This window comes from Astatotilapia calliptera, chromosome 7 (assembly GCF_900246225.1).
Source record: "Astatotilapia calliptera chromosome 7, fAstCal1.2, whole genome shotgun sequence".
NCBI lineage: Eukaryota > Metazoa > Chordata > Actinopteri > Cichliformes > Cichlidae > Astatotilapia > Astatotilapia calliptera.
The window spans coordinates 55,074,919-55,097,354 of record NC_039308.1 but is presented as its reverse complement, the minus strand read 5'-3'; the positions used below and the strand labels follow the sequence as shown (position 1 = coordinate 55,097,354).

General features: G+C 38.1%; 3 protein-coding genes across 7 annotated transcripts; 1 reads left to right on the top strand and 2 right to left on the bottom strand.

Annotated features, from left to right (window-relative positions):
- Positions 1 to 236: 236 nt before the first annotated feature.
- idh3a (isocitrate dehydrogenase (NAD(+)) 3 catalytic subunit alpha) lies at positions 237 to 6,352 on the bottom strand. 2 transcript variants are annotated; one of them, XM_026175877.1, is made up of 12 exons: positions 6,247 to 6,352; positions 5,859 to 5,924; positions 5,317 to 5,379; positions 5,105 to 5,188; positions 4,794 to 4,908; positions 4,307 to 4,494; positions 2,553 to 2,686; positions 2,365 to 2,467; positions 2,191 to 2,255; positions 1,375 to 1,459; positions 1,103 to 1,255; positions 237 to 1,011 (listed from the first exon to the last, which is right to left on the bottom strand). In XM_026175877.1, the coding sequence occupies exons 1-12, from the start codon at positions 6,271 to 6,273 to the stop codon at positions 928 to 930; spliced, it is 1,167 nt and encodes a 388-aa protein (XP_026031662.1). In that variant the 5' UTR covers positions 6,274 to 6,352; the 3' UTR covers positions 237 to 927. The 2 variants fall into 2 exon arrangements, with proteins under 2 accessions (XP_026031662.1, XP_026031663.1); XM_026175878.1 differs by lacking the exon at positions 5,859 to 5,924 and having other exon boundaries at positions 6,247 to 6,350.
- A 1,125-nt stretch (positions 6,353 to 7,477) lies between these two features.
- On the bottom strand, positions 7,478 to 10,931 carry lrrc61 (leucine rich repeat containing 61). The gene is made up of 9 exons (XM_026175879.1): positions 10,552 to 10,931; positions 9,495 to 9,590; positions 9,271 to 9,417; positions 9,099 to 9,159; positions 8,849 to 8,934; positions 8,703 to 8,768; positions 8,539 to 8,607; positions 8,266 to 8,391; positions 7,478 to 8,161 (listed from the first exon to the last, which is right to left on the bottom strand). The coding sequence occupies exons 1-9, from the start codon at positions 10,577 to 10,579 to the stop codon at positions 8,055 to 8,057; spliced, it is 786 nt and encodes a 261-aa protein (XP_026031664.1). The 5' UTR covers positions 10,580 to 10,931; the 3' UTR covers positions 7,478 to 8,054.
- cib2 (calcium and integrin binding family member 2) lies at positions 9,606 to 21,806 on the top strand. Of its 4 annotated transcripts, XM_026175883.1 has the most exons (7): positions 11,389 to 11,573; positions 11,662 to 11,889; positions 13,155 to 13,189; positions 14,987 to 15,098; positions 18,488 to 18,635; positions 18,713 to 18,908; positions 20,984 to 21,806. In XM_026175883.1, exons 2-7 carry the CDS (start codon positions 11,839 to 11,841, stop codon positions 21,003 to 21,005), a joined length of 564 nt encoding a protein of 187 aa, XP_026031668.1. In that variant the 5' UTR covers positions 11,389 to 11,573; positions 11,662 to 11,838; the 3' UTR covers positions 21,006 to 21,806. The 4 variants fall into 4 exon arrangements, with proteins under 4 accessions (XP_026031669.1, XP_026031668.1, XP_026031667.1 ...); XM_026175884.1 differs by lacking the exons at positions 11,389 to 11,573; positions 11,662 to 11,889 and adding an exon at positions 9,606 to 10,360; XM_026175882.1 differs by having other exon boundaries at positions 11,389 to 11,889.
- The last annotated feature ends 630 nt before the right edge of the window (positions 21,807 to 22,436 follow it).

The following is a 22,436-nucleotide window of genomic DNA, read 5'->3' as shown; positions in this document are numbered from 1 at the left end:
AGAAATATTCCTGAAGACTATTTAAATAAATTACAAGAACACTTGCTTAAGAAAGTTGTGGCCATACCAATTTGAACTGTACAAACTGTTTTTGCCTTATATCCTGTATTTTCTTGTAAGTTTGCACATTTCAAAAAATAATTGATTTTCCATTTTCACTGCATACTATAAAGAAATGAGGGGTGGCTCAAAACTATTGTATCTATTCTGCAGAATGAAAAAAAGAGAACCACACATAGTGTTTAAAGGATATTTTATTTAATAAGTTTAAAGTTAAACCATTTTAATGCAACTTTTACCTTACCAACACTGATTTTGACTTCTTTAAAATGATACCAATCATCTTGCCTGACAGGAAAATTGGTGGAAGTGCTTTATAACATTGATGAGAAAGACATGCTTCTACCCAGAAATCAGTTATAACAGCTATCAGAGTCATTTGAATAACACTGAATAAAAATTATGGCATTTCTCATGTCAGTGTAATACCAATTTTACAATAATTACATAAGCAAACAGTAAGTTTTCAAAAAACATTTAGTGAAAAAAATCTCTAATGTGTTTACAGATGGATTATCTAAGCAACTAAATGTGAAGCAGAGTTTGACTTCTTAGCATATGATTTGTTTGTCAAGTGGAATTTGTGGCTGTGTCTTCAAATACTATTGTCAAATACATTAAACACATTTCACCAATAAATAGATAATATTCACCACTGATACACAGGAAAATCACATATGCATATTCCATATACACAAACCACTGTTAACACAGTTGTTTGGATTGTGCAGAGAGAAAAATTAAACATTCAGGATCTCAAACTCCTGAGTAGTTTTTTCTTTTTTGGTTGAAATGTGCGGATACAGCATGATATGGTCAAGTGGGCAAAACCCTAACAATTAACAAACATATCTCACTAATGTCCTTTTAGTCCATATCCTTCATTCTCTGACATATTGCTTCTGTGAATTCTGAGCACTTTGAGTTCCCTCCCAGGTCTTTGGTCAGAACCTTGAAGATGAATAACATAAGCATTATAAATTAGAAAACAGGTGTACACCATATAACCCAAACTGCAATTCTCCAGAAAAGAAGTAATTACCTTTCTGTCTCGAATTGTGTCAAAACAGGCACTTTCAATCTTCTTGGCATGCCCATGAAGACCCATGTGCCGCAGCATCATGACTGCACTGAGCAGCAGGGCGGTGGGGTTAGCCAAGTCTTTTCCTGCTATATCTGGAGCAGTTCCATGAACCTGATTTTACAGAAAAAGTTGATATTTTTAAAGAACAACAAACACAAATAGACTGTGGATTTTCTGTGCAACTTGTATGTTGATCATGTATCTGCAACTTTACAAAAATGACCCCATACCGACTCAAATATGGCCACACCATTTGCACCAATGTTTCCACTAGGAGTCACTCCAAGACCTCCAATTAATCCGGCACAAAGATCACTGTAATGGTAAACACATTGGGTTACCTTTAGATTTCATAAAACATATACTGGATTTAACATAAATTCATAACATGAATGAGCAATCACATTTTTAATATTGTGTCAATATTTTTGTTGCTTTTTTACAACTCCAGACAATTTTGCTGTCGCCCATGTGTGTTTCAGCTCTCTGTTTTGTATGCTAACTAGTGTGTGCAGGGGTATTCTTGTTCACCTCCATGGATTGCTCTTGCTCCACCTAACCACTGTTGATACAGGCTGGACAAGTGTCTGATCTTATGCACCACCAAGCTGCATCACGAATCATCACAGCTGTTTAAAGGGATATCCAATTTTCATTCAACCAGGCTGTGACTTCGAGTAACTCCTTACTGTTTTGTTTGGTGTTGGCTACAAGAATAGGGTTTACTACATTTACCATACTGCCTCTGTAAGGACCAGTTAGGTGTTAGTTTTTTGTTAGAGACACTAGGTTTAGAGGTGCTACTACTACTACTGTATTTTTGGTATGAAAACATAGGATTTAATTACACTTTTTTCTTCATTTAGAACAGTCAGGATCCACCTCCTCAGCACTCTCCTGTTCATTCTGTTACCTCCCTTTTTCCTAGTGAGCCACAGTTGAAAAATGTCGTCTTTGATTGATAAAGTGCAAAAGAAAAGACTCATAATTTGCCTTGTTCTTATGAGTATTTTAACATAAAAGATTTACTGGTGACAGTTGTGTACCTTAAGATATCTCCATACAAATTTGGCATCACTAGTACATCAAACTGTGTGGGATCCTGCACCATCTATAAGTTTGGATGAATAAGGACATTAAAAGAAAAATACAGCAAGCATTCTTTTATAGCCATCTAAAACATATTCGGACTAATTTACCACAAAGCTATTGGGACATACATTAAGGCACACGGTATCCAAGTACATCTCAGTGAATTTCACATCTTTGTACTTTTCAGCGGCCTCTCTACATTTTCGTAGGAAAAGTCCATCTGACATGCGCCTAAATGAAAAAAAGAGAAGCAAAAATGTAGTTTCAAGCAGCTTCACAATGACAAATGACTTAACTTGTGCTAAAATATACTTACATGATATTCGCCTTATGAACAGCTGTAACACTGGCTCTCTGATTGTTTCTTGCATATTCAAAAGCGTACTCTGCAATGCGTTTGCTGGCTTGTTCGGTGATGAGCTTAATACTCTGTACAACACCATCAACAATCTGAAATAAAAAGAATGAAGAGTGAACACGACTACAGTGCTGTGCAAATGCCACCCCTCATTACTTGGAGATAATTTATCCAAATTTCAGGAGTGGGACCACATATATAAACCTCCTGCATTGGAAGCTGTTTGTTATTGTTTTCGTGCCCTATCCTGCCTGTTTCAAAATTAATTCACCTCTCATTAGTGGCCTGAGACCCACCGCCAATCCCTTCTGAGGCCTTCCCCAGTCTCAATTCACACTTATGCCATCTGCTGTTATCTTAAAGAAATGCTGTCAAACCTAAATGAAGATGTGGTCCCTGCTAGGTAATTTATATTTTACTTTAGATGTTTAAAGTGGTCTTGACCAGTAGTTCTTTGAGTTTTCTTTCAAAGTGTATCTTTGGACTGAAAATGTGTGAAAAAGCAGCCAATGTTCAGTCTTTGTCCCCGACCATTTTCAGAGGGGTGTTTTGTTGTCTTTAAACTTTGTTAAGAAGCAGGAGTACCCAGAAAGAGCCCACACATGAAATTAGTGAAGTTAGGGTAAGTGGTGATTCTAAATTGCCCTTGGGAATGAATTTGATTGCGAATGGTTGTCTGTTTCTTTGTGTTTGCCCTGTGACACACTTGGGACCCATCCAGAGTACATATCACATCTTGGCCTATGACAGCCGGGATGGCCTCCAGCCCACCTGTGACCCTGAGACAAGTTAAATATGAGCACAAAAGTAACCCATGGAGTGTTTTCCCAGGAAATGTAAAGTATAAATAACTGCTTAACCCTTTAGTTTAACAACAACTAATGTAGCAGTAACTAAACCTTGTAACTCATGAGTAGCTGCACAATACTGTCAAATAATAAAACTGAACAATATTTTCTACCTGGGGTGATGTAGCTGGGCTCGAGTTTTTTAACCACTTGCTTAAGGCCTTTTTCCCCATGTTTGGACTGGCATCATAACTGTGGCCTATTAAGAGGTAATTTCAGTCATTTCTCTTTCTATCATATGGAGTGTAACTAGCAAGCAATGTTCAGTTGAGACATTTGTTTACTTTTGGCTTGCAAAACTTACCTTTTCCTCATTTGTATTCAAGTTGTACTCAAGTGGTGAAATGTGTTTGTTGCTTCCAACATTAGTGGAAACAATTTTCAGAAATGTTTTCTTTTTTTAAGAAGCTCTGTTTTTTTCTGCAGTAAATTATAACCAGAGGCTGAGATTGACTCTTTCTCTAATGTGCCCAAGCGTGTCTTGCAGATGCCCACACCAGGGATGTTATGCAAGTGTCACTGCTTTAGCAATGATATCATGATATAACATTTTTATTTGATGTAAAAGTTTTATACCGGTATGATTGCAAATGATACGATATGGGAAAAATCTACTCTAACACACCGCCAATGCAGTAAATGTATACTGGGTAGGAAAAAACAAACAGTGGAACACTATTGGTCATGGACTGGCCTCTTCAGAGCCTGGACCGCAACATTTCTGAAGCAGTGTAGGATCAGCTCAACCAACATCCAAAGAAAAGGTTTGAATGTTCTTCCAGAAGCCTAGAGAACTATTCCTGAAAACTGTTTAAAGAAATTACAAGAAAGCTTGTCAAAAGGTAATGTTAATAAAGGTCTTACAACATGTTCAATTCCACTGTATTCTCCCTCGGTGTTCTCCCTGATTGTGACCAGGTTCACATCAGTGTAGGGGGTCTGGTAGCCCTCAATGGACACGCAGGGCCGCACATTAGCATAGAGGTCGAAGGTTTTCCTCAACAACAGGTTCATGGAGGGATGGCCAGCAGCTATTGGTGTCTTCAAAGGGCCTTTAGATTGTTAAAGAATTCAAAAATATTTCATGTCAAACCAAAAGAATATATCTAAAAACCTGGTGATTGGTTTGGAAGTTTTTCTCTCTTAAGCATGCCAAATTAATTAATGCCCCTAATAAAATTTAATTTCCAAGCTGCTGATGTGGGAACACATGAGAGTGAAGTTCCTGGAATAAAGAGATTAGTACATATTCCCAATATACACACCATTACCTAGAACTGTCCTACTGTTTAACTTTGCCTTAAAAAAACAAAACAAAAAAACCCCCATATAGATAAATCAATCAGGTTACCTTTCAGGCCAATTTTGTTCTTGTCCATTGATTCTTTGGCATCTGGAGGTATCATCCACTTTCCACCAGGTCCCCGAATGGCTGTAACATTTCTCTCTTCCCACCGAATAGGTGCCTATATCAAAAGGACATTCAATTCATTCTTTTTTCCCAGAACCTTTGTTATCTACAATTATACTAATCATATTTCTATTGTTATATGATTTATGTGGTATCAGTGCTCAAGCATTATATTATTCTCTGATAAAATCTGAAAAATAAATATGCATGTTAATGATTTTCTTTTTTTTAAACTGTTTTTCAGTACTAACTTTAGCTGCTTCAAATATCTTCATGACAGCATTGGAGATCTCTGGACCAATCCCATCACCGGGGATTAAAGTGACAGTCTGAATCTGTGAGGCAGGACAAACACAAGTTTTATTGCACACTGATGAGGTAGTTCAAATTTAATATAACCTCGAAGTTACAGAAAAAACCTTCACACAAAAAAGTCTGTAGTTTTACAAGGAAAAATAAATACCCCACGGATGAAAGTCCTGGATTGTGGAGTCTCATTCTTCAAAGCCCCAACTACCTGTGACAACTGAGAAAAACACAAAACACAAATTGATTTTTTTCCTCCCAACACTATTCTGCTGTTTATTTATGGAAATAAGAAAAAGCACTGAAAACATGTCTGTGTATAGTGTGAGGTGAACTGAACAGATGTCTTGAGTAATGATGATGACCAAATTTGTGCACTGTTGTGTTTAACAGTAAAACATTTTTGACTGGTATAGCTGTTTGGCAAGTTTGTATTGGTTTTGCAAACGATTACATTGTCAGTGTGATCTAAATATGTAAAACAATGCAACTGCATGAAGCTCCTATGTGAGCAGGCAGAGAGACAGGAAGACAGGCAGACAGACAAACAGCCGAAGGCAACCCTGACTTTGAAAAGATTACAAAACAGAGTCTCTGTTCCAGATGTGGTCACATCAGAAGCGAGAGTAACTGCCTGCGAGCTCTTTTTCCAGTGCAGCAAGGATATACAGTATTTAAAGTTAGGTACACTTAACTTACTTCCTGTGGTTTGAGTTTATCCTTGCCATTGATCGATAAACCCAACTTTGTTAGTAGATTAAGAATCTGTAGATGATAGACATGTGTTTCCATAACGCAACCTTAATAAAAACATGTTCAACTAGAGCAACGAAGCCATAAATTGCTTCTACATTGCATTACACGAGAACATACACTTGGCTAAATAGCTGCTAGCTAAACGTGTCGGGTTGCTATAGCAACTACGGGAATATAGCCTGTGCGTTAGCGGTCAGCTAAGTAGTTAGCAGTGGATGTTCTGCCTCTGGTATGCTGTCAGCGGGACAGACAATAAGTGTTCGCTGATGAACTGAAACAAAATTGATCTAGTGCAACTATGACACATTTCCATAAGTTTCAACGCACATACCGCTGACCTCCACGCCTTCCCTGCCATTCTGAACGAACCAAGGTCGACACAACAGCTGTAGCAACTGTCGAGCTTCTTCTTCTTGTTGGCGGTATTTTACACCCTCCGAAACGGTGCATTACTGCCACCAACTGGTATGAAGTGTGGACAACCTCGAATCCTATGTATATATGTAGGATTCAGAATCAGAATCAGAAAGGGTTTTATTGCCAAATGTTGAGCAGGTTTACAACATTAGGAAATTGCTGCGGTGCTTCAGTGCAAACATACTGTCATAAATTACACTTAAATAGACATGAAAATAAAAATAAGAATAAGAATTAAAAGAATATGTATGTATATATATATATATATATATATATATATATATATATATATATATATATATATATGTATATATATATATATATGTATATATATATATATATATATATGACTCGCCTGTTCCCACTTGAGCTTCTCATTTCTCCTGCCTTCATTCAGATTTTGTAAAAACAGCTTCCTTTGCTTTCTTACTCCCATTGCCTTTTTTATCCCCCTTCCTCCATTTCCGCCGTATTAAGCCCTCTATCTCTGTCCTACTGACATGAAAGACGTTTTCTGGCCTTTGTCATATGTGCCATTTCATTTCCTTTAACTTCATAATGTGCTGATAGCCATAAAGTGTTTGCTGACTATCAAAAAGTCCCAATAACTGTGCTGTAAAGCGGCCAATGATAAAGCTGAATCTGAACTTACTGTTATTTTTAACTGTCTTATGATTGCATCGACTGAACTACTAAAAGTATTGAAAGTATTTCTCCTGTGTATGCTGATTACGTCTTTATGTCAAATGGAATGTAAAACTCAAAGACAGGATCTCTCTTGGCTCTTACTTTTCTAACTTCAGGATAAAGATAATGAAAAAAGACTAAATTAAACTAAAACTAAATGCAAGCTTCTCATATAGGCTATATTGTAAATAGCATAATAATAGTGAATGTCTGCAGGTGCTTAGCGTTGCAACACTATTACCGCCTGCAGGTGGCGCCAGTGGACCGCTTCTAACACACCGAGGAACAACTTCTGCAGGCTATAACCTTCTGCTTTATGTTTTAAAATCATGTTCATTGGTTCAGAGTGAGCAAACATGGGTCTGTATGAATATATGTATGAGTTGTATACATATCACACACATGTTTTGTATAATATATACAGATATATTAGTAAAAATAAAAGCGGGGGTACACCATTAAAGCTTCATACGCACTGTATTTTACACATTTTGATTGCACATATAATAAACTTTATGGTATAAAACAAGTAGAAACAGCTGAAGCAATCATTAAATCACCTTTTTCTTTTTGCAGAAATTGAACTTGCAAAGAAAGCACACAGCATGGGACACAATAACTTCCCGAATTCTCCAGCAATGCAAAATGGAAAAAAGCTATAAATTACTGAGAACCAATAGAAAATCTTAAGCAGCATAAAACAGCTCTCAGCATAAATGGAGGCTACAATATGGTACAAAATGCACACTGTGCAAGTAAAAGACATCTTTGAACCAAACTGAGGGCTGTCGGTACGGGTAAAGGTTTTCACACCACCTACATGTTTTGTCCAATACCCAATGCATAGGATGAGTACAAGGTCAGCAAATGCCACACACTGCAAGACAGCGCACGTGTGTCAGGCAATGGTAAATGTCAAGCATTTCGATACAGAGTGGTTAATCTGCAAAAATCTACAGTACATTAGCCATGGTATATCACACAAGCAGAGAAGTTGATAAATGTTGCCTACAAATGTGTTCGAAATAGGCCGGCTCAGATGGCATATTGTTTTGGTTGCTTCTTCAGGCTCATGGATCTTTCAGTTTGTGAAATCACATGAGTGGCTCTGTTGTTGAGGAGTCTGCATTCATGAAGAACATCTGTACAAAGAAAAATACATAAAAAGTCAAGGAATGCACTATGCATCTAACACTGTTAGCAACCAGCTAGATATCTAGGAACAGGTCTGCAGATATTCTCTTACCATTAAATTGCTTATAGGCTTCTTCAATAATGGCATTATTAGATCTCTTTATCTCCCAGTAACTATCTTCCACCCATGGCTTGCAATCAGAATGTTCAACAAGCTGTCCATTCTTGTACAGACCAGCTGATCATCATTCAAAAAAAGTAAATATCAGTCTCGGTATATTATACAAGCAGAGGCAAACACAAATGCATCACAACTGTCAGCGGTGCCACAATCACCAAATTAATCCAGTAAACAAAGTGTGACAACAAGTTCATTAAAATATACCTTTTATGGTATCATCAATGTCCTTGCATAACTGATACAGATCGCTTCCACGCCCAACAACTCTTTCACCTGCAATTTAAGCAGATTAATTCATTAAAACACGAAACTCTTACAAGTTAATGTTGAGCAGTTAAATGTCCAAAGAATGGGGAAAAAAAACTTACCATCCAGGACTTTGATATTGGGGAACATCTCGAGAACTACCGCTCTATATGAAGAGTTTCTGCACACTGCCATAAAGAAACTTAACATGAGTTCATTAATCGAGAATTTCCATCCACTGGAATATGTTCAAAGTCACCAAAATTACCTGGATTAGTGTAATTATATGTGTTGTCTTTCAGACGTATATTTTCTAGCTTTCTCAAAGAAACAAGGCAGTGTAGGTTCTCAATACTGTTGAAAAGCAAAACAGACATGCTCTTAAAATGCCTAACAACATAGTAACTTATGCATAAAGCTTTTCTGCTTTTATGTCAGTAACACAGCCGCTTGTGACATATTCACATTTTTAATCACCTGCAGGAAAAAAAAGACATTCAGTGGTTATTTAGTCTTACCTGGATATAATATTACCAGCCACATTTAAGTTCTGTAAAACGTCACAAGTGCGCAGGGGCTCTGGAAATACAAAAGCAGTGACCAATTTATGAGAAATTTTAAAGCCTTTTCATGACAGTAATCATCTTAATAATGCAAGAAATAAATAATCTTTTTCTTCTAAAATTGTACCTAAATTGGAGACCCTGTTGTTAGACAAATTGAGGACTGAAAGAAGCCGTAAAGATGCTAAAGGAGCCAAATTTGTGATATTATTTCCAGAGAGGTCCAGTCTCTCCAGGTTTATACATTCCCCAGTGCATCCAAGATCATGTATACCTACAAGACACAATTTAAATCATAAATGAAATGCAAATTTTGCAGAATGAAATGCTAATATATTATTTCCATCTTACCGAGATTTCTTAATTTGAGAAACAATATCGACTCCAGATCAAATTCCCCGGTACGTGACTTGAGCAGCACGGCAGTTATCTTTTCATGGTCTGCATCTGAAAGAATACGAGTCACAAGACTTCAGCAGAGCAAAGCATATTTATTTTTCTATTTGCATGCACCCACTCTGTCATTGTTCGTGAGTCAGCACAGCAAAAGAAAACGCTAGAAGCACAGTGTCTGTTCTGCTTACAGTATAAGCAAATAATCCAGGCAATCATCTCTAATAGGGGACAAAAAAAAATTCAGACAAGCAGTTTCTGAATTTCATATCTGGCTGCACGCTGGGATGTCCTCTTGAGGATAGGGTCACAAACAGATGTGCTGCTGGGTGGTATTATCTCGCCAGTTGTATGCATAAATAAAAGAAACCCAGGGAGTTATATTTGGCTTGATTCCCTGAGGCAGTGTCAGCCAGCTCTTATTAAGAGAGGTAAAAGGAAATCACGGTTGACCAGAGATGATGATGATAATGATGCTGATGTAGGGCTCTGTTATTTTCTTGGTGATCCTCTTATTATATTTTCAGATATGCAGCACAATTTTTATTTACTTATTTAAAAACTAAATGAGCACTGACAGACATGGATTTATATCCTTAAATATGACAGAGAATGGATTGGGTGTAAGCAGGGACTAATGTTTTGCACTGCACCTGCAGAAAGAAAGGTCACGATGTTTAGATTACCGCACAGTCTGCCAGCAATAACGTTACAACTTGTTAGCAGAGGCATTAAAGGGACTTTGTTAGCCCATGTTAGCTATATTCGTGAGACAGCGGCTGCGTGAATTAAATCATGAGGATGATTCAGCCGGATGAAAGTGGGTGGGTTCTTGAATATAATTAAAAACGTTCCCCGTCTGTTTTATTTATTTATTTTGTCATGAGATGATATAAGCAAAATGTTGTGTAACAAACAAAAAGGGGTTATGTTGTAGCTGGAAGCACAGCTACCTAGCATAAGCAGCTAGTGGCTAGCAAAGCAACGTAGCAACAAGCTACCCATCACAACTTACCTTGGTCCTTCTCTCGCTTGGAGTCCATCCTGGGCAACTTTGCTACCTTCAAAGCTGCCTAACCCGGTAAAGAGCGACACTTTTAACCAGTGTGGTGGTTAGGAGAGGTAGTGGCTCTGTGGGGTGAATGTGAAATTATCATCTGTCCTGGTGTGCAGTCAGGATACGCTCACTGTACTGCCGTGCTGTAAATAGCACGCAGGTGGATGAGACGGACCTCAGTCTCCGCAGCCGGCAGAGGGATGGGGGAGGCGATCATCTGCGGTGCAGGCTGCTGAAAGAAGCTGCACACCTGCTTAATTAAATATATAAATAAGAAATGCACATATATTAGATGCCGCTTCTGTGCAACAGGTTCTCGGGTCAATTAAAAGTTGTCGTCTTGCTACTGTGCCGTCGATAATAACTATGCTGGGGTTTCTGCATTTGTGGTATGCTACTACTATATCGTATATAGCAGAATAGTTATGCATTGTACCAAATGGTAATTAGCAGCGGAGCCAAAAAAAAAACAAGTTTTTCTTCTCGTAATTACTATACATATAAATATAATATTGGGCTTGTACTGTATTAAATCTGAGGTGGACATATTGTAATATTAAATATCATTGGCATAGTCACCTGTAAGATAACTTTTATCATTGTATTTACTGTGCATACTGCAGGTTAACAATGTATATGTTTTTTTTTTTTTTTTAAACGAGCAAAAAAAGTGCCCAAATTTTACAATTTAGCAATAGCGGACTGGTTTAAAGCACAGATTGCATCTTATCAGTGATATCAGTAATAGTCTGTTCGCAATATTGTGTAAGATAGAAGAAGAAAAAAGATGTTTAATTAGTGTGTAATTAAGTGGCCCCAAGGTGAGGTTACATCATTCCTGTTGCTAGCAGTTTCTAGTTCACAAGTAGGCCTTTTTATTTATTCATTTCTTAGCTCCGGTCCCATTGGTTTGTCTGGACTCCGGTGGACACCATCTGGGTACTTAAGGAGGGGAAACAGATCACTTTGCACTCCTTGGGGTCAGCAGACAACATCCACTGGCTCCGACTTAAACGAAAATCTTTATTACTAAGATATATTCTTGACGCACTTCATCTACTTTTGCAGTCGTGGAGGACATGGTCTGGAAGGACACCAATACCCTTTGATAGGAGTTTGCAACGATATAAATTCATCTTGTGCGGAGACTTTGTCTCTGCGGACCTTCTAAATGCCTTTCATTGAGAAAGGGCTTTGGACATTCAGTGCTGTGAATGTGTACAAGCAACAAATTACTTGATCAAGATGGGTAATAAACAAACGATATTTACCGACGAGCAGCTTGATGCTTATCAGGTAAGCTTGTGTCCATACCTGTGTTTGGAATCTGGATGTCAAGCAATTCATTCAAGTGAATAATGTTTTAATGTCTTAATTATGTGCAGCCAATAAACACATCACTGGAAAACTTTGAAGGCTAAGTGAAGTAAAAATTAAACATGTTTTTTTTTGTGTGTTATTATTGCACTCCTGTTGTTAGACTAACACAAATCATCATTTTATTTATCTTTTTATTTTCTCAGATATTGAAAAGAGGGAAAGTCACTTTATAAATATTGATTATTACCATCTCTAGGGTGTTTCGTTGGTCCTAGTCCCCCCATCAATTTCATTTATGACAGACAAAAAACAATTTCCTACTATAGTGTCGTCAGCTATGGCCACATTTTTATTTAAATATTGATAAGCAGATAGCAAAAGGTCTTGATTTCATTCCAAACTGGAGGATATCATGTAAACTGATCATCTAAGAAGATCTGACCTTTTGTTCCCTGTAACAAAAATCCAGGTTTTCCCAGAGAGAAAGACATCCTCATATGCACAGGTTTATCATGTGATTCGCTGTGGGCTTAATAATTGATGCCAAAGCCAGCGATGATGTGCCGTGAAACTCTACTCTCAGGACACAGTTTCTCAAGAGCTTCTCTGGTTACTTCAACTACTCCTAGAGTACCGTTTCTGTTTGTCTAACAGTTGTTATCTCTAGAGTATCACTTGAATTTATATCTTTCTTCGGCTCAAATAGATCATTGGATACTGCATCAGCGTGCTTCATTCAACGGGGAATCTAGAACCCAACAGCTATAACTTAAGCATGACTGTAATGGCATTTCTAAGTGTCAGCACATTGTTATCTCGTGTTATGGAGCATAGCAGGTAAGGTTGACTTTAGTAGGTGTATCGGTGAAAGCAAAAGGTGCAGTCCCTTGAGCTCATCTGACTGCACTCTAACACCCAGGGGAGTAGCTCAGACAGAATTCATACAAAAGACAAATGTAAACTGAGGTGCCCCCGGTAGAGCCGTTGGATAATGCGTGTGCCAGCACATGCATGTCAGACAACAGCAGATTATGTTCTCATGTACTTAAACGCATCATCGTTTAGGAGAAACCAGACACCCCGCTCAGTGTTTTACAGTAATGATTCTTCACAGATGTGTCATTGTGAGCATTTTATGCAAATTTCGATTGCACCTTAAAGGATTTGTCATCATGTTCAGTGCTATAAAACCTTCAATTCAAAGTATTTGTTTTTCACATGCTGTTTTTCTCTCATTGCAGGATTGCACGTTTTTTACTCGGAAAGAAATTCTGCGGTAAGACTTTGATTTTTTTTCCTTTTTATTCTGAAAAATCACTCGCAGATATATGTTGCACTGTCTTTCATTTAAACCACATAAATTCACCACTTACACTGACCATAAGAAGATGCAAATATGTTGTTATAAGCCTTTCTTTTATTTTCCTGGGGTATTTCTTTGCTCTTTGGACTATGTGTGCTTTAACTGGGTCAGGATTTGGCAATTAATACTGTATGTTAAGTTTTTTCATCCATTCTTTCATTACATCGCTTTGTATAAAATAGATCACTACACTACAGCTAGCATACATGACCAACATTACCTTGGTATTCCTGGAGTTGGTTGGGCTGTTTGCTTCTGATTTGCTGATTTACAGTAAATCAAAAGCTGAGTTTTGGCCTAGAGACACCAGTAACTTACCAAATGGCATGCATATATTTGTGTGTGCCGTTGTGTTGTTTTATGTCATAAAATTGTTTCCAACTGAGTGTTAATGGTAACTTATGTGCAGTGACGTATGACCCCAATTATATATGTATATTTGTTAACATTAAAAGCTTTCACTATATTGTAAGTTTTCACTTCATTTCGTTGTAATATTTTGGTTTGAATCATGGTAACAGACCTAGAACAAGATTCAGAGATTTGCTGAAATACATGCAGCTTGACATCTGAGCAGCTAGAACAGACATACAATGGATATACAGATGTTTCACTCAGTAAACATAATGTGGATTATGATTTATTTCATATACAAAATGCATATAAATCTGCATAGTGTAGCACAGTGCTGCTATTTATAGTGTAATGGCTCCATTCCCTCCTTCATTCACTATCCAACAAAGGTCGAATGTTGGTCTCTTTAAAGTATGAAATACAGGCAAATATACCATTTAGTCAATGAATGGAAAAGTATGTGGATTTCTGATTTGTAAACAGTGCTGTTACATGCAGGTGTTTGTTAGTGACGATCTAGAAGGTTCTGTCCGTTAGCTGTAGCTGTAGTATGTTAGGTAAACCTTTTGAAATTCACGTTGACCTTTTGACTGCCGTATCGTTTTCAGAGCCATTCAAAAAGGGTGTCACATTTCTGCTTATACATTAAAAAAACTAAATCAAATAAATATGATAACACTAGTTGTCACGACTCACTGGACGGCTTAATTTCTCTCCTGTTGTTGCTTATCCACTTGATGACAGGCACAAATGACTCGCTTTTTTCGTTAACAGAAGTGAGCACTTACTGTACCTTTGCATTTCACTCTCTTTTGGCTGTGGTTTGTTCTAGATGTTAGATTAGATTTTTTCTTTTCTTTTTTTAGCAAGAAATTCTTTACTAATTTGCATTTATTTTTACAACAAAATAAACAAAATAAGGCATTTGAGAATTCTTTGTGTACTTGGTTCTCCTCATTGACATCAATTTGACCAAAGCTAGTAGTGCTGGATACTAAAAAGAGGTCACAATAGGGTGCTAAAAAACACGTCTTTCTTTGGATTTAACTTTATTGACATTGCACAAAAGTATTCAGAAAACAAAATGCAATTTGGAAAAGAAGATATATTGTTCATTTTTATTAGAGGAAGTATGTGACATATATGAAAAAACAGTTAAATTTAAACAGGTTTACTTGTTTCAGTAAACCTCACTTGTTCCTAGCAGTCTACCAGTGAAACTCAGTCACTTTGACAGGTTTATCTAGTTTAATTGTAGTAAGTTTGTTCTCAAAGACTAGCGTCCCTGTTGATGAATACTCAGATATGCCCTGAAAGTATTGACTTAAAAGTCAAAGGTCTATTTTCTTTTCCTAGGCTGCATGGCAGATACCATGAGCTGGCTCCACATCTTGTACCAATGGACTACACCAATGAACCTGATTGTAAAATCCCATTAGCCTTAATAGTCAACATGCCAGAATTAAAGGTAAACCCCCCACCGCTGTTTTAAAGCTCTGTTTTGTCAATGTGAGCAGTATGCTTGTGTGTGTAGAACTGATTGTTAACACTGCCCGTCTGGCTGTACTCCACTACATTGTGTGAGCTTTTGAAAGTTTATGTGCCGTGAATTGCTCTGACTGATTCTAAAAGTAAATCAAAAATAAATTTCAAATGCCATTTTGCACACTGTGACATCTCAGCCACATTTACCTCAGCTTTTCTCTGAAACAAGCATGAATGCCATACCCTTTAATATGAAGCCCCTATTCCCCGCAGAGTATTACCACAGACACTCACGATGCACCCTTCCTCTCAGCATGATTGGGCCTTGTCTGTAAAACTGTCACAATAAGGCTGGGTTATAAGGATAGCAGAAAAAAGATGGAGAAGACTAAAGACACAATTGGTCCTCTACAACTTCATGACTATAAATTTGTCATCCTATTTTATATATTTCTATTTAGCTGATTATTTATTGACCTCAAACTTTACCCTGGGCAATAACACTTTCTTATTTGGACTCACTGAACTACAAACTCTGATTTAATAGCATTGTCTTGAATATCGTGAATATGCACTACCAGTCAAAAGTTTTAGAACACCACAATTTTTCCAGTTTTTTATTGAAATTTATGCAGTGTAATGTTTCATTGCACTCTGAAATGAAAGCATTTTAAAAATAAGCAATTGAAGTTAAAAAGGAAATCATCAATCAATCAGTTTATAGACCAGAATGTATTCTAAACTTTTGCCACCTTTGGCAGATATAACAGCTGAACACACTCGTGCCATTCTTTCTACAATAGAAGTCAAATATTCTTCAGAAAGTTCTTCCCCATATCTGTTGCAGATGTTCCCATAAATGTGTGGCACTTGTGGGTTGCTTTGCTTTCACTGTTCTGTCCGGTTCATCACAAGCCAGCTCAATGGGATTTAAGTCTTTAGACTGTGCTGGCCACTCCATGTTTTTAAGCTTACCTTGTTCTTTTTCCTTATGTAGTTCTGGCATAGCCCAGACTTGTGTTTTCGGTCATTATCTTGCTGTAGGTTGAAACCTTGACCAACTAGGCGCATACCAGAAGGTATTCCATGGCGCTGCAGAATGCTGTGGTAGTCGTATTGGTTCAGGGGGCCTCTCACTCTGTACAAGTCACTGACCCTGGATCCAGCAAAACAGCCCCAGACCATCGCACTTCCTTTACAGTTGATTACTCAGAGCACATTACTCCGGTTCTGGCCTCCCTGCACTGGCTTCCAATTGAATTTAGGATTCACTTTAAAGTCCTTTTCTTGATTTTTAAATCCTTTAATGATCTGGCACCTGCATATTTGTCTGATTTGCTGAAGCCCTATGTCCCCACTCGTTTGCTCCAGTCAGCTGAGGAGCTGTTGCTCTCAGTCCCCAAATCACGGCTGAAACTGAGAGGAGACCGAGTGTTCTTTATTGTGGCTCCAAAGCTTTGGAATAATGTTCCTCTTCACATTAGGCAATCGACATCAAATTTTGATTCATCACTCCATAATGGCTGTGTTTCATTGGCCCAGGCAAGCCTCTTTGTCTTATACTGACATCTTAGCAATGGCTTTCATGTTGCAACTCGTCCTGTCAAACCTGCAGCTCGAAGTCTTCTCTTCACAGTTGAAACTGAGGCTTGCTTACTATATGTTGTCGTGTGAGCCACCTATCACGGAAGCTGTTGTCCTCTGATTTAGTTGTGGGTTTGGGTCTGCCAGACCTCTTCCTGTCAGATTTTGCTCCAGTTTCTGAGTGCCTTTTGATGGTGGAGAAAACTCTACTTACTGACACCTTGACTTTCTTTGTAATTTCTCTGTAGAAAGACCTACATTTTTAAGTGTCATCAACCCTCTTTTACTGTTAATTGCCTTTTTTCTCGTCATTTTTGTTAACCCATTTTGTGTTCCCTTAAAAAGGACTTTTTGTATAATTCTGAAACATACATTATTTTTCAGTTATGAGTTACCTTACCTTTTTTTTCTACCTCTTGCTGTTCACCACTTGCCTTTGTACCATTTCAAGCTATTCAAATTCAAATTCAAATTCAAATTTTATTTGTCACGTACACAGTCATACACAGTACGATATGTAGTGAAATGCTTGGACAACTGCTCGTGACCTAAAGAAAACAAAAAAAGGAAAGGCTATGAATAAGATAGGAAATAAATATGAAAAATTAAAAAGGGTAAATTTAACTAGGAAGGAATAAAATATAAATTAAGGTTAAAAATGAAATAACTGTACAACACAAATTAGAATGAAGGGTAAATTTAACTGGGAAGAATAAGATAAAATATATAAATTAAAGTTGAAAATAAAATAACTGTACAACAAAATACACAATACACAATATAGAACTATATAAGAATGTATGAAGAAATCTAAATATAAATAAATATATACACAATAACAGCAGCTGTACAAGTATTAACTGGAAATGAAGAATATAGTGACCAGTGTTGTGCAAAAACAAAGTCCAGAAAGTCCAGTGTGTGTGTAAGAACCATATGTGTGGGTCAGTACTGTGTGGTGGTGTGATTGAGAGACCGTATCGCCTGCAGGAAGAAGCTCCTCCTCAGTCTCTCTGTGTTGGTCTTCAGGGAGCGGAATCGCTTTCCTGACCTCAACAGAGAGAACAGTCTGTTGTTGGGATGGCTGAGGTCCTTCACGATCTTCCTGGCCTTGGTCCAGCACCGCCTGCTGTAGATTGAGTGCAGGTCAGGGAGCTCGGAGCGGATGGTGCGCTCAGCTGACCGCACAACCCTCTGTAGAGCTCGTCTGTCCTGCATGGTGCTGTTCCCGAACCAGGTTAAGATGTTTCCCGCCAGGATGCTCTCTATGGTGCACGAGTAAAAGTTCCTGAGCACCTTGGAGGGCAGTTGGAAGTCTCTCAAGCATCTGAGGTGGTAGAGACGCTGTCGGGCCTTTTTCACCACGGTGTTGATGTGGCAGGACCATGACAGGTCCTGCGTGATGTGAACTCCGAGGTATTTGAAGCTGTCCACTCTCTCCACTGGGCACTCGTTGATGACGGGGGTCTGGTAGTTCCTCTCCTGCTTAGTGCTGAAGTCCACTATCAGCTCCTTTGTCTTACTGACGTTTAGAAGGAGGTTGTTCCTCTGGCACCAGTTCTCCAGATTCCAGATTCCTAATCTCAAACTATTCATTGGACTTGAACGATCTGAATTGCAATAAATAACTAGAAAAATTGGGGTGCTCTAAAGCTTTAGAAAATCGTTTTCTTATTAAAATATCTTATGTTTGCCATTGCAAATGTGTAGGGCTTTTTTGATGAGTGATTTTTATGTTTAGATGTAAACAAAATTCTGCAGTTAAACACAATCATGTTTTCTCTCCAGGAAAATCCATTCCGCAACAGGATCGTGGAGTCATTCTCAGAGGACGGGATGGGAAATCTTAGCTTCAATGAGTTTGTGGACATGTTTTCAGTCCTGAGTGAAATGGCTCCTAGAGAACTCAAGGCCATATATGCCTTTAAAATATACGGTAACATTTCAAAGCATCAGTACGTTATAGAACTTCATTAATTAAAATGTTCTAATTCTAACTTCTGTTGCTGATAGATTTCAATGTGGATAATTACCTGTGCAAAGAGGACCTGGAAAAGACTCTGAATAAGCTGACAAAGGAGGAGCTGACTCCTGAAGAAGTTGAGCTGGTGTGTGAGAAAACCATTGAGGAGGCAGATTTGGACGGAGACCACAAACTTTCTTTTGCTGACTTTGAAAATATGATATCCAGGGCCCCGGATTTTTTAAGGTAAATAAATTCATGTTATTGCAACAACATTGATAAATGAAAAACAGAATTGGACTCTGGATTCCTCCCACAGTCCAAAGACATGTTTGTTAGGTTAAAATAAAACAACTGGGTTGCATGTCATTACTTAAACCATGTCATGCAGACACGTTGTAAAAAGAAGAAGGCCTGGATTTCAATCAAAATTGAGGTGATTATAATTGGCCCTAGAAATCTCACAAACATTGTGCCTAATCAGGTACTTATTCTGGATGGCATTACTTTGGCCTCAAGTAACACTGTGATGAATATTGGAGCCATTGTTTGAAGAAGAAAGTGTATACTTTATTGGTCCCCGTGGAGAAAATCCCTCTCTGCATTTAACCCATTCACTCAGTGAAGCAGTGGGCAGCCATTGGGCGCCCGGGGAGCAGTGTGTAGGGACGGTACCTTGCTCAGGGGTACCGCAGGGTAGCTGTTCAGGGGAATCGAACCCCCGACCTTCCGATCATGGGGCCACCACGCTACCTACTGAGCTATCCCTGCCCTGCCTTGACCAGGATTGTCATGATCTGCTGGCGCAGACTGCGCTTTGAACAGAGGACTGAACTGCAGACGTTTATAGACAGGACTGGGCTTAACAAAAAGTGAGCCGTTAATTTAGGCTGGGTGAAAATCAAACAAAAACGCAAAACAAAAGGCAAAATGAGACTCAGACTAACAACAACCTAAACTGTGCATGGAGCATGGAGCAAGGAGGGAAATGAACTTGCGTTCCGGCAAGGGACAACAGGGAACTGACACAATGAATACACAGGTGATTAGAGAGCGGAGACAGCAAGGAAACATAGCTGAAACAAATAAGACACAGAAACAGGAAGCAAAACTAAACACAAGCACATGAGACAAGGGCCATCAAAATAAGACAGGAAACTCATTAAGGCGCAGGCTAAGGTACACAACTTGACGTGGGAAAAAAATAGCTCACACAGCAGACATACATGAAAGAGCTGAAAGACAGAGCGAGCCAGGGAGCTAGAGATGAGAGAGAGAGAGAGAGCGACGGAGGCAGAGGGGAACAGAGCGAAAACAAACATGACAGAGAGAATAAACAGAGACATAACCGGGGAAACGGATAAATAAACACAAGACAAGAGGGATGAGACAAAGACTAAAGGCACAGACAAGAAACCAAAAATACAAATAAACCTTAGAGGCAATAAAGGAACTAAACTCAAGACTAAACTGTACAAAACTTGAACTTAAAACAATCTTCATCATGCAAAAGAAAGAATCATGAATCCAAAATAAACTCAAAACGCTGGGTCAAAAACAGTACCAGGAAAAGGATATGACTGCTTTCTTTTATTTGTGCAGTATCTCCAAAATTAGAACTATCCCTTTACAGAGAAATGATGAAAAACCAGTTCATGTATTCATTACTGCTGTAATTTAATCATGCTGCTCTAAAACTTCTATAAAAAGCCTTCAGTTTATCCAAATTCTGCAGCAAATGTAGAAACAGGAACAAGAGCCAGAGAGATCACATTTATTCCATATTGGCTTCTCTTCACTGGCTCTTTGTTAAATACAGAATTGAATTTGAAATCCTTCTCACTCCTAAACAGTTTTGAATAATCACCCCTCCCCAGCTGATCACAGCAGATTGCTGCCCCTTACTGAGCCTTATTCTGCTGGAGGTTTCTTCCCGTTAAAAGGGAGTTTTTCCTTTCCACTGTCACCAAGTGCCAAGGGAGATTGTTTGAATGTCAGGGCTTTCTCCAGAATACTTTAAGGTCTTTATCTTATTTGTTGTTGTGATTTGCTGCTAAAATAACTAAGCCTGAATTGAATTGAATCTTATGTATATGCTTAAACTTATTTTGTGTATTTTACATTGTGTTTAATTATGTGTCTATTAATGTCTGTGTCACCACTGTTGATTAAACTGTTATCTTGTCTGTCTTGGCCAGGACACTCTCGCAAATGACATTTTAAAAATGAAGAATCTTATTTCTCAGGTTGAGTAAAGGATAAAAATGTTTCATGCACAGTAATTGTTACTTTTCTAATAATCAACTTTATTATTTTTTCAGTACCTTTCATATAAGAATCTGAGAGGGTTGGATGGACAGCTTCTAAGTTGGCTGGACCTCAAGACTTTACCTGAGCCATGTCCTGATCACAGCACAGTGGTTGTCTGTCACTATCCATCGTCCCTCTCTGACCTTTACTGCAGTCGGAACTTGAGAAGATGGATTCTGATGATAGCAAATTTTCTAAACCCTGTAATTGTTTTGAAACCATGAAAAGGCAGCATATCAAATGTTTGAATTTGATGCTAAAAACAAGAAGAAGGGCTAGAAAAATGAAAAGCTGACTAACACAAAAAAATTATCACAGCTACAAAGTATCATAGTTAAATAGTAATGTGACCGGGTATAATGAAAAAGAGCAACTCGGAGAAATGCATTAGCTATTAATTGTACTACATAATCTAATCAAAAGTTCAGAGAAGATGTTGTCTTCTCAAAGAGATGTCTCTCTATGCAAGGACAAAACTAAAAACCAATACTGAACGGCACACTGTGTTAAAACCAGACATATCAGCAATGAATATCATTGCTTGGTCTCAGGAACACTTTCAAAACCATTATCATTGAAACTACATTGCACATGATTCCCTGTGAAGTCTTTCTGCAGTGGCACCTCCAGAGACATCCAGTATTTATAGAGCTACAGATAAAACTTGAAGCACAGCAGCAGGATTAGGGGATATTCTATAGCTATGCAATAAATTAAGTATTTATGTTGTTATTGTGCTTGTACTTTGCTTGAATATAATGACAGTCATGTTGTACTGTTCTCCAGTTAGATGAAGGGCTTTGTCATCCAAACTCTTTGTGGTAGCTTTCATCATCTGCCATTTACACAAGATGTCAGTTACTGCCATGTTTTGGATATGTATTTTATAGGACTTCATGTAATGTCTTGTATTTGTCTTCCTTTGAATAAATGTTGTTTTCCAGTGTGCTCTGACTTAATGCACTTGTAATTTACTCATAACAAAATATGAAGATGTTTGCACATTAAAAATTAGGAAGCATGTGCTTCAGCTTAGCCTCTCATGTGAGCTATAATACATTTTTAGGGAGGATGTGATTATTAAGACAGAGCTGCCTCGCGTTCACCAGCCTCTGAACATCCTGCACATTCGGCTAACTTCAGCAGAAAGCTGGAGGAAATGGTTTTGGCTATGTTGGTTGATGATTAACATGTGGTGGTTTCTTGGCTGGAGGATACAGATTTGCATCAGTTACACATGGTGTATTGTGTTTTAGATTTGATGTTTAGCTCGGTAGTTCTCATGAGTCGTACTGCAGAATTGGTTGATAGGTATAGCCATACATGCAGACCTTCACAGTCACTAAGGAGATTGGGTCGGCTGAGGCTTAAATCTGATTTTTCTTTCTTTTTGGCAAGTGCAATGATTGCAAAATGGTCTTGACAAGTTGAAAGACAGCCTTGGCCAAGTGCTGAGGTGCTCAA